We start from the raw sequence: 12,159 nt of genomic DNA, 5'->3' as shown, positions 1-12,159 counted from the left end.
AGAAGAAGATGGCAGAGGGGGCAGGAGCACAAAGAAGAGGAGGCATTTCTCCATTTTTATAAAAGGACTTCATGGTGCACAGCAGTATCTCTTCTGACTTTTTCAGTGGCCACAGGAGCCATCCATCTCATGGTATAGATCTACCCCACACAGAGGCACCAAGGAGCTGTGGGGTGAGGATGTGGCTTAGCCCAAGAGGGCTTCACTTGCTTGAATGAGCTTCTAGACTTACAGTAATTTATCCTCAAGGTTAAGGAGGAGAAACCAGCAAATCATTATTTTAAAAATGCATCTTTGAAAGGTTCATACTCACTGAGAGCTAAAAAGTGGGGGGCACAGGAATGGTGGTGGTGGCATCTCTTCACGGGCATCCTATTTGGGATGATGATTTCCCACTGTAGCTCTCTTCTCTGAAGGCAGCTCATGGGATCTGCTGTTAGAGATGGGAGCTCTCTCTTCTCTTCATCCCCTGCTCCTCACACCCGGCACTGATGTTTCCCAGGTGTTTCTGACATGCAGGGTCTGAAACTGAGTCACCTTTGATTTCTCCTGACATTTCCCAGAATTTTTCTAGCTGCAATATTGTATTTATCCCAAGTGCGAGTTTCTGGGGAAATCGTGCTTTTCAGCTAGAGGCAATAAAGGGAGAAAGAGGAAAAAAGATCTTTTTCCATTAAAAAAAAAACAAACCAAAAAACAAACAAACAAAAAAGCTAATAAAAAAAAAAAATAGCCCCACCAAAAACCCTCAACCCTTTTGAAAGTCACGGGGGCAGGGGTTTTCAAATTCCTCACCAAAAGACATTCAAAAAGCAGCTCTTTCACTTTTTTCTTTCAAACCCAACCTTTTCATGCTAAAAACTTCAAACCGCTCTAATCCCTGGCTTCTGCTTTCTTATGTGAAGAAGATGATTTGTGATAGAAGCCAGTCCCACAACCAGAGCAAGGAGCCACGCTGCAGCAGATGCTGGCTTGCCTGGAGGTGTTAATCCACAGGCGGATCGTGGGGCGAGCCAGCCCTGCTTGGCAAGGGCCTGCACGTGGCCATGGTGGGGGCTTGTGGCCAGACAAAAGCCACAGCCATCAGGACATCCTGGCTTTCTCAGGGCAGTGAGAGCACTCCTGCCATGCAGCTCCTGGGGCAGTTTGGGTGCAGCTCTGCTAGAGAAAGGGCTGGAGGCAGAAAGCTCCAGAGAGCAGCGCAGACCTGGGTGCCCCGAGCCATCCACATTCCCTCTGGACACCTCCATGGCCCCCGACCCTGGCAGTGGTGAGCCCCTGTAAAATGTCCTGATCCATGAGGAAAAAACACCCGACCTGGCAAACACACGGGATTATGGTGCTGATTTCCCCATTCCAGGAGCATTGCAACACTAATCCTGTAATTCGGTGCAAAGTGGTGAAAAACATGATCGCTTTAAGGTCTCGGTTCTTGCCTGAGATTTCATGGGGCTGTTCTTCTGGCACCACAGGAAAGAAAGTGCTGGAGGAAACTTTTTCCAGACCCCTATCCTCTTGTTGCTCGCTCAGAAAGACATATGCAAAAGTGTAATTTAAATATGGCTTTCATTCCACGCTGAGCCCCTTCCGAGTGAGGAGCTGGCAGCCGTGGGTCATGTGGTGAGTGGGTGATAGGACACAGGCGTTATTTATAACAGGTGTCAGGCGATACTTTGTCATCGATATCTTACCCAGCAGCAGCACCAGCAGCAGCAGTGAGGGGTCTCTCCATGTTCCAATCTCTGTTTTCCAGGAGTTTGGTAACAGCATGCACCGAACCTGATGTCCTTGCTGCACATGGAAATTTTCACTCACTTATTTCAGCTCACTGGCAGGACCTGGTTCTCTCTGTACCACTCTGCATTCCAAATCATGCTAAGCACTCATCTCCAAGCCCTTGATGCCCATGATCAGGGCTACATCCAAGGACAAGATTTTCTCCTGCACAAATCTTTGCACACACACATGACTGCATCACACTCTGTCCAGGCTCTGGAGGTTCCCACAGCCTCTCCTTGCCCACACCTTGTTGTACACATGCAGATGCTCACCACCATCACCAGGACTCTTCCCAGGCAAATGGGTAATAGGCTGGAAAGCCACAGCCGGGTCCTGTGCTTATGATCTCCATATTTGTCTTTTGCATGCACCTCCCACTATCTACACAGGAAGAAGTTTGGCAAATGTAATAAAGACAAGGTGAAGTTTTACATAAAATATTCTCTCCTGCTATGAGTCCTGAGGAATTTTAATCAGTCCAGGAGTACCAGCAGAATTCCTTTGCCTGCAATCTTTTCATGATCTTGCTTTCCCCTCTTGTTCCTCGTGGGGAGCATTTGCTGAGAAGATGATTAAATTGGGCTGGTAAAAAGCTCGTCGGCTCCATAGCTTCCATCTTTTCCTGCTTCTTTGCAAGAACATTTGTACTTTTTTCTGGCCTGCGGCAGGCAAGGTCAGCTGCTTTCTTTGCAGTTTTCTTGTACGTTTCCTCACCATTGTTGTGGGGTTTTTCCCCCTCCAGAGAATCTCTTTTGTGCAAAGGCGAGAGACAAGGCTCCTAGCTCAGCCTGCTGTGTTGTTGTTCGCCTGAAGTCCAGCAGGAATTCAAGGAATGGTTCCCCACGTCTCCTATTCACCTTGCTCCTGCCAGTGGCAAGGGGTCGGGCAGGGGGCGGATATTTTGGGGAAGCTGTGAGCAAGGAGTGCAGGCTCAAGGGCTGATGTGAGCTCAGGGATTTTGGAGGGCTGAAACTCATCTGCTGTTGTCTGCCAGTAGTTCAGTGCAGGAATTTGGGCATTTTGCTTTGAACAAATGATTCACCAGTAATCATTTAATCAGCTCTCCCGATGTTTGAATAATCTGTGAGTAATTTAGTCAGATGTTTGCCACAGAGTATCAAATAAATGGTTTGGAAAGACACTGGCTCAGACTCTCACCTCGTATATGTGCAGCTTTGGGGAAAACCAGGCCAGTGCTGTCCCCTGAGCTTTGGCCTCAGGTATCCAAGAGATCTGTGCTGCTTTACAACTGGCCAGGACCAGCATCAAACTGGCCAGTTCAGGATCAGACCATGGCTCAGCTGTACTCTATTTTTGCCATGCAGCTGTGGAGCATCTGCTCTCCTGCTTGGAGTGCCACTGCTGCTGGAGGCTGGGGGTGGCATGTAATGAGGGACAGTGGCATTTTTGGTGATAAGTCCTGGCTGGACATCAATGTACAGGCTTGTCATGAGCCCCTTGCTTCTCTGAGTGGCTCCCCCTGGGGTGCTGTGGATGGGGAAGGCAGCCCTGGGTGATGGACTGATGCTGGCTCATAAGCTAATGGAGAATCATTTCCCCAGGTTCAGCTCTCTTCCTGGACCTATTAACGCTCTGATATCTTTCCATTCCTGTCCCCACAAAACCACTTGCTCTCCTGACACACTTCCCAATGGCATCAGAGAGCTGCTGCTTCTTGCATAGCTTTTACTTCTTTTTCAGCTCTGATTCTGGCTGACAGCAGGGAGGGATTGAGAGAGGGAAAATGAGGAGTTGGAATTTTTTTCTTTTCTTCCATTTTGTAACTACTTCAATCTAGTCCTGACTTTCTGGGCAGCAGGGTCACTCCCCAGCTCTGCTGCATCCTGTTGAAAAGCCTTGGCGACATCTCCTTTTGACTTTCAGTTTTCTCTCCTGGGTTTTTTTTCTGTCTTTTTTTTTTTTTTTTTTTTTTTTTTTCCCTAGGACCTGCTATAACAAATTCCTCCAGAGTCCCAGCATGCTGGTTATTCTTCATGGATAAAACTACTAACAATAATAATTTATTGTGCACTTTCATCTGAGACAAAACATCATTATTTCCATCCAATTAATAGTATCTTTTAACAGCATCAATGAAAAACTATACAAAACCTGGCTTCCACCCAACCCCCTTCTTCTGCCTGTGTGACATTGTCTCCACATCTGCAAAGAGAGGTGGTACCCTTGATTTGATCAACTTTTATCTAATTAAAACAAAAGGTAATTAGCTTTGTAGGCCTGTCCAAAGATTAGGGTTTTAGGTTTTTCTTTAACAGGAAGATCAGGAAGAAAGTTCTGTTGTTTTGTTACTACTGTTGTTTTCTTCAGACCAGGAGAAGTCCTGGGATGCCAGGGAAAGTGGGAACCTGCCAATGGGAGTATTTCTCCCAAGTCTCTCTGCAGAGTTCTCTCGCATGTGCTGTTTCCTGAGTCACGGGGATTTGAGCTGGGAACACTCAGATATCTGGAAGCTGGAGCAGCCCATACTGCCGACCTGAATGCTGATGTCCAGGGAGCAGCAGCCCAGCCCTGCCACAGTCACTAAGCTGGAGATAAGGGCAGAGGAGGCGCATAAGGAGTTACAGCGCTCTGCAAGGGTCCCCAAAATCCCCTGTGGGCACTGCTCCCTGCCCCTTGCTGGCAACTAGCCCCTGGCAGGGAGCAGGCAGTTTCTTCATGGGCATTTGTCTTTTCCAGGCTGGGAAAACAGAGGTATTTTTCTGCACGCTGGCAGCCAAGTGGGGGATGTGACTGGGAAAGGCTATTTCCCCCCAGGCTCCCTGCTCCACGGCATCCCCCAGTCAGTGCCACCAGGGTGCCAGTCAGCCTTTGCCCAAATCCTGCCCGCAGGGTGTTTGCGGTAGCCTGGGCAGTCGGCAGGAGCTGGGGCGGGGGTGGATGCCCTGCAAGGATGCCTTCCCCTCGGCCTCCTGCCCACCCTGCCCTTCCTTGCCCTGAGGCCGCTTGGCTGTCCTTGCTCACTCTCCCCATTGGCTCCTGCTTGCTTGGCCTCACTGCTGCTTTAATTTTAGCAATTCCTTGGAAAGAGTCATTTTCCATAACTCAGCTCTCAGCGGAGCCCTCTGTCTGCCAGCTCTGCCTTCTCACACGTGTTGCTGGCGTGCCCCAGCAGCACACGCCTGCACCTGCCCGGCCAGGCCTGCCTGTCCCAGCCTTTTGCACACCAAAGCCTCACACCCGGCTCCCGTCCCCACCTGGCACATTTCAGCCTGGCACTCCCAATTCTGTCGTGTCGTGGCTGCAGTGGGCAACCTGGCCCAGCTGTATGGCCACCCCTGGGGTTTCCATCTCATCAGGAGTAACTGAGGACAGCATAGGGGGACATCTGTCCTTTTTGCCCTGCAGACCCCACCCATACGTGTGACAGCTCTCTGTCCTTGCCCATGATGGGAAATGCAGTGTTCCAACATGCTCCAGGGGACCCCGCAGCCTGGAGATGTGATGGATGGGCAGCGTGGGCTTGTTCAGCACCCAGCAGCAGGTTTTATCGAAATGGGGAAGGTGGGTGCAGGTGTGGTTGCAATGGCTGTGCGAGCGGGAGCACAGCCCACGCGTGTATTGGGTGTTTGGCCGTGCAATGTGTGTGAGAGGGGTGAGGAAGACGCTTTCATGGCACCGTGCATCTTCCTGAGGGCACTGTTGGGCACGGTGTTGGTGTCGGGGAGCACGGCACCCACGAGCGGGGCGTGGGCAAGGATGCACACGGAAATGGTAGCACGGCACCTTCTCTTGTGTTTGCATCTCGTGATGGAGGGAAGGGACCGTGCATGTGGAGTGTGCGTTGTGCCGCGTGTGTGCGCACAGGGCACGCGTGAGGGCCACCAGGAGCCTGCTGCTGCCACCCGGGGCTGCATCTCTGGGGAGGTGGGGGGACTCGCAGGGACTGCTGCTCGTGATGGTGCGTGTGTGCGCGCTGGGCTCCGTCCCCACGGCGCTCCCACGAGTGTGCATTGCACGGGGGCCGTGTGCGCGCTGCCTCCCTCCGGCTCAGCATCCGCGGGGAGGGAGGCGGCGGCGCGTCCGCAGGGGCGTGGACCAGTGTGTGCGGCCGTGGGGGGTGCGTGTGCGGGTGTGCGTGCCCGTGTGCGGGTTTGTGAGCCCGCGTGTGTGCGCGCCGCGTGTGCGTGTGTGGCGGGTGCGCGCGGCGCGGCGCGGCGGGGCCGGGAGCGCGTCCCCGGCGCTGTGCCGGGGGGTGCGGGCTGAGCTCATCGCTGGCTCCCCGGCGCTCCTTACCAGTGGCTTCTGCGGTCACATGGGTTATGTGCTGGAGTTTAAAAGAGCTTATAGCCCCCGAGCCGGTGCAGAAGCAGCCGGTGGTTGCATGGGGTAGCGCCGGGAGCGGCGGCAAGGAAGGCGCCGTGAGTACCGGGGCCGGAGGGCGGCATGGGGTGTACCCCCACCCACGGGACGGGGGAGGCGGCGTGCGGGCACGGGGGTCAGCGCAGGCGAGCCGCGGGGCCCGCCGCCGAGGGAGGCGGAGAGGAAGCCGGGGGGACGCTTTCTTCCCCCGCACTCGCCCCGGCTCCCTCCCGACCCGCAGCCGCGCACCTTTCCAGCGCCCGCGCGTGTCCGCGCCCCGACGTGGGCCGCCCGTCCACCCCCCCGTGAGGAAACAATTTGGACAACTTACTTTCCTGCCCCGCCGTGCGCCTGTTCCTGGCGGGGAGATGTGGGGGGCAAGGGGCCGGAGCGTCCCCGCACCTCCGGGACAGTGGGTCCGCACCGGGGCGCGGCGGTGGGACCCCCGTCCCCTGCCCTCGGGACCCCCCGTCCCCTGCCCGGCCGGAGGGCATCGCGGCCGGCACCAGGGTGAGGGCTGGGTGGGATGAGTTGTCCCTGCGGCAATGCGCGGGGCTGGAGCGGCTGGGACTGCGGGGCGGCTCTTTGTAAACCAGAGCCCGTGGATTTCCTGGGCGGGAGAGCAGGCTTCTTCTCCGTCTCTCCAAAGGCGCAACCTGCCTTCTTCTCTGCTGTGGCAGTGCAGATTTTGGTTTTATTTCTTCTCTCTTCTTTTTTTTTTTTTTTTTTTTTTTTTTTTTTTTTTTTTTTTTTAAATTTTTTTTTATTTTTAGTTTTTTTTTTTTTCTAAAGTGTGATTTTATAAGAAAAGTGTCTGCATGGTACTTCTGGGGAGCTGCTCTCCCTGGGCTAGGCAGGCAGCTCATCCCGAGCGTGAGCACAAGGGCTGCTTTCCAGAATTGCACAATACACACCGATCCCTATGCTGCACAAAATTCCCTGACATTTCCACATCTTGGTGACTTCCCCCACTGCAATCTTGAAAACGAGTTGTGACTCCAGTCAGCTCATGAGCCAATTTGTGCTGCCTTCACTGGGGACAGAACCAGGTCTGCATGTTCCAGCTTCCCTGGCTCCTCTGGCAGTTGTTTCTTTAACCACTAAACTTTTTTGGTATAGCGATCGGCACTTCTTCACTCTCTTATGTTCCCCACCCCACGCTTAGGGACACATGTGCAGGGTCTGTTCAGAGCGCAGGTTACAGAAAGGGGATTGCCTGCAAAGCTGTTCAATTTCTTTTTTCCATCTCTTTGTGTTTTTATTTGTGGGATGGTTGAGGAGGTCCTTTCCTCAGATTGCTTTTTGCTTGGGAACTTGCTCACATCTGCTCGGATTTAGTAAATTTCAGTGACTGTGCCCACTCTCAGCACACCACGTTGTGTACTTATGTGAGGGACAGGACCTGCACATGCAGCTGCCGGTCCCACTGGCTGTGTGTTCAGGCAGTGAGGCACTGACACTGGCTGCTTCCTGCAAAATGTGCAAATATGGGGGGAACAGCTCTTCTTGCTCCTGGATCCCAGCTTTGCCCCTCCATGAGGAGTCAGAGTTTGCTGTGATGTCTGGAGATGTGCAAGGGATGCTTGTGTCTGGCCAGGCAGCACGCTGGGACCCGGTCCTAGGACTAGAGCCCTCTGGGGCTCACTGCAGCGGGAGGACTTTCCCAAGACAGGCTGAGCTTTAGAAATGAGAGCCTCGTGCCTGGCAGACTTCCTTGCGACAGCTCCTTGAGATAAGTTTATCAGAGCTTTTTGTCAGAGCAAGCCAAACCATAATCTAATGATCGTACATGATCTTTGCTCTGATATACCCCAAAAGGACCTCATTCTGGCAGGACTCTGCATCCCCTTCTCTCTGATAAGTGCTCAGCACCTCCTGGACTTGGGAAAAGCCCTGGTACCTCTCAGAGCCGCAAGGCTTGTGATGCGCACACACATTCAAATAACTGAGCAGCCAAGGCATAGCTTTTGGAGACGTGACTGACTCTGAAGCTGGCAGCAGGAGTTTTGTGGGTGCAAGCCCCAGCTCCTGGCCACTCTCAGTTAATTCCCTGCAAGCTGGAGGCATGCATCCTGCTCCAGCTCAGGCTGGGGCTGGATGTGTGCCTGGGGAGCCTGTCTCTCAGCTCTGTCGTTTATTATTGCTGCCGCTGCCATTATGCCTGACAAATGGGAGTTGCTGAGTAATGTGCTGTTTGTGTGTAAATATCTGAGTGCTCGCAGCTGAGCTCACTCCTGCCACTTTGCAGGAAGCCATCTCAGCACCTTTCCCCTGTGAAGACCCGGGAGTGCACAAGCATCCTTCTGCAGAGACCTTCCACTGCTGCCGGCAGCTCTAGCCTTCGCTCTTCGCTGCTTCCCTGCGAGCCTGGAGCCTCCATCCTCCCCGGCTATCGTGGCGGCCCTGCAGCTTTCCTGAGTGTGAGTCAGGGCTGGGAAAGGGCTGTGTGTGTATGTGTGTGTGAGTGTGTGTGTGTGTGTGTGTGAGTGTGTGTGTGTGTGCGCGCGCACAGGCTCAGTTGCTCCCGAGGGTCCTTGTCCGGGGCAGAGTGAGTTTTGGGGACTTTTTGTGTGTTTTGATGGAGACAGTCATGTATAACTAGGAAAGGAGTTTTCAGGTTGATTTGGGTTCTTTCCCCTGCCTACTCAACCCTGAGTTCCCCCTCATTTCATCCCAGCACTGATGAAGATGCTAAATTACTCCTTCCCATATTGTTTTCATCCCATTTGCAGATCAGCATCCAACTGCTTCTTGCAGTCAGTACTTGCTCAGCCCAGCTAGGCTGATCGCAGCTGTTTCAATCTCCCCTTGTAAATCAATCCCTTCTGCCTCCTGATCATTTTTGTCGCTCGTTTTTCTGAAATCCCTCCAATTTGTCCATTTTGTGTCGGTGACGTATGCCTGGCCTTAAACATGATGTATACCAGGCATGGCAGCGTGAGGGAAGGACACCTCCTCCCCTCCCACCCCGCTGGGGCTTGTGATGCTTTGTCAGCACTGAACTGAGTTACTTCCCCATTATTCTAAGCTATAGTCCCTGCTCGGTGTTGCAGAAGAAAGCAGCATACTCAGGTCAGTGCCCTGGGGAGAATTCCTCCAAATTTTGGTGATGGGTTACTGAGGTTTGGTTGCATGCTGCTAGCAGATGCTGGAAGGGGCCAGTGGTCCAGGTGTATTCCTGGGGTGCCTCTTCCCACAAGAACCAACAGCTGAAGAGAAAGGATGAGGAAAATAAGAGAGGGTAAGCTGGGCAGATGGGGAAACTGAGGCACACGCACACACATTTCCTGTGCACCTTTCCAGCACATGGTTCTTGTTTAGGTGCTCTGTGTGTGGGGTGTGGCTGCACTCGCCAGTGTTACAGCCAGCATTGGCATTTTCCGAGGAGATGCTGGATCTTTGCTCAGAGCAGGCTGGCACGCGGGGATGCTGGGTTCTGGGCTGATTTTTTCATTGCTTCTTGTGCTCGTAGCCAGAGTCTGATGCCACAGGTGCTCTCATGGGGAAGAAACTGGGTAACAAAGTGCCTTGCATTCGTGCACTTTGAAGTTTTATCATGCCAAACCCTGAGCTCCTAGGACTGAGCCTTCCCATTCCCTGGAAGGGCCGTGCCCTTCCAGGATCCGTCTATTTTTAGGAGGAGTTGTATTCTGGACAGTGTCCACTGCAGATGCTCTCTGCCTCCTCCTCTTGGCCCTCCTCCAGGGACACCCTTTGGGCTATCTGCTGGAGGGGCAGACCTTGTCAGGGCTCCTCCAGAGTGGAACAGAGGTGGCACCGTGCTGGGCACGGGGACACTGGGGGGCTGTGGCTGCTCTGGGGTGCTGGGGAGGGACAGCAAGCTCACGCTGTCCCTTACATGAACTATTGGGAGAGGCGTTTCACTATGCTGTAGGTGCCAGCAGGACAAGGTGGCTTCTTCACTGTGGGGTGAACAGGGGCACTGCCTGGGCCAGATAGTACCCGGCGCTAGGTCCGTTCGCCAGGATGACACTAGGGGGCACGAGATCTGCTGGAATTCCTTTGTTGGGGATGGGAAAGGAGGATGCAAAGCTGCTCTTGACCCTTCAAGCCCCGTGCATCATCCCCCCTGCACGTATCTCGTTCCCCCGCACGTTTTGTAGGATCGCGGGTGTTAAACCCCACGAGCTGTCCAGGTAACTCGTCCTGCTGCCCGGGCAGGACGCAGCTCTCCGGAGGCTGCTCTGCACTGCCTCTGTCCATCACGGGCTGAGGAAGCAGCAGGAGTAAGGATGGAAGTGGTCAGCCGGAAACATCTCCGAAGCAAGGAGGTGGATGCAGCCGGAGTGCCAGGGAACCTCCGGGGAGTGTGGGAAATCCAGGAAAACACCTTAGCATGGTTTTAATGCCTCTCTAGAGGCATTGTCCAGAGCAGGGATTAAGTTAGATTCAGCGCTGGCTTTCAAGATGCAGCGTGTTATGGTTTCATTTTCTGCTGGTTGTTAAGTTCATGCATGATGTCTCCTCAGGGTCATGTTTTCCCAAAGCAGCAGAAACTTTAGAGAGTCTGATTTAATGAATGGTTCTGATCGATCTGAAACATGGTGTGTGTGTGCATGTATTATATATGTGTCCATCTACATATCTGGATAGGGTGCAAAGAATATGTTTTTGAAGGTATATATATGCATTTCTGCATATATCCAGCTGTAATATTGTTCTGAGTCCCTAAAATCTATTATTCCAGCTGTGAATGCGTGTATATATATTAAAACACTGTATACTGGAGTCTTTCTCTCTTGTTATAACAAACCTCACAGAAAGCAAATAAAGAGACATTGTTCTCATAGCAGGCTTTTAAGGGCTCAATATTTATCTTCTATGAATTTTGATAGTTTTTGTTCAGCATGTTTGAAGTTATGATGGTGTGGGGGGGTTGCCTATCTACTTCAAATTTTTGTGCTATTAGGGAACTGAAAACAGGCAGATCATTTCAGCTTATTCATTACCTAATGAAAACAGAAGTCAGGCTTCTGGATTGAAATGTTGGCCCTCGATACCATTCTGGCATATTAATTTCTCAATGGTTAGGGTTTTTTCCTAATGCCTTCTGTTGCCAGATACCAGGCTCTTTTGCTGGAGCCCTGCTTCCCTCGCAAGCCCCCGGGCAATATTTTTAGTAGGACACTGATGCATCGCAAACACTCCTGTTCTCTGAGAAAAAGCTTTGCTGGCTGTTGTTGAAAGTAGCACTAGGATGGCTGGAAACAGGAGATCAGAGGGGGACGGTGCTGCCGCTGCTCGGAGCGTTTGCTTTGTGCCTGTGATGGAGGTTTTGTGTCAGGTCGTGCAGGTGCGGATGTGAGGGTAATTCCCCAGCTGGGCTCTGAGACAGGACCGAGCAGCAGGGGTTTATTTATTTTGAAATGCCTCGTGGAATGGAAGGAAGTCCGGGAAGAAGTGCCGAGTCAACTTTCAAGTCAATTAGGGATGTATCTGGAGGTGTGAAGTGGCTTGAAGAGGACAGGGTGATTTGTCTGAAAGTGTTACCTAATTAGAGGGTATGGTCGGGGCTCTAATTAGCCATGACACCCTAAATATGTCATCAAAGCCCTCTTGAGGCATGGCTGATCCCGTGCCGTGGCTGTGAGCTCTCTGGTCAGCGTGGCCGTGCACAGCCAGAGCTGCTGCCCTCTGGCTCAGGGGCAGCCCAGATGCCAGGGCTTGAAGGGGCTTTTTTCCTTTCAGGTGACTTGTGATACCCTCCGGGGCTGCTGCCAACATCGAGTGATGTTCATAAGTCACAGAATAAAAGGAAAGCTGCAGCAGTTGGAAAAATTAATACTGGTGCCCACTATGTGGGAAATCTCCTCTCTTTTCCCTGGAGGGGATCACTTTCTGCTGCTCTCTGCCTGGGGCAGGCTGGAGGAGGAAGGCTGTGAGGGTTTGCATTAAGAGATGATGTACTAACAGCTGGTGGAGGAATCGTGACCCCTTTCTTAGCATTGCCTGACAGAGGGGACACGGGATCGACTGAAACCTGGCTTGCCCAGACCTGGTTGTATTTAAATACTATGCAACACACCCTGTGAGGGGGAA

At 52.6% G+C, this 12,159-nt stretch overlaps 1 protein-coding gene across 1 annotated transcript in view; it reads left to right on the top strand.

Moving 5' to 3' along the window:
* Window positions 1-5,901: 5,901 nt before the first annotated feature.
* LOC306814391 (ciliary neurotrophic factor receptor subunit alpha-like) overlaps window positions 5,902-12,159 on the top strand; it is a gene marked incomplete at its 3' end in the record, with an annotated part of 175,142 nt that continues 168,884 nt past the window's right edge. Inside the window, exon 1 of the mRNA XM_079330387.1 lies at window positions 5,902-6,158. Within this exon, the coding sequence (XP_079186513.1) occupies window positions 6,060-6,158 (99 nt within the window). The 5' untranslated portion in view covers window positions 5,902-6,059. The remainder of the gene's footprint in view (window positions 6,159-12,159) is intronic.

This window comes from Erithacus rubecula, assembly GCF_903797595.1.
Source record: "Erithacus rubecula genome assembly, chromosome: Z".
NCBI classification, from domain to species: Eukaryota; Metazoa; Chordata; class Aves; order Passeriformes; family Muscicapidae; genus Erithacus; species Erithacus rubecula.
Note: the sequence above shows the minus strand (reverse complement) of the source record. Positions and strands in the feature narration are given on the sequence as shown.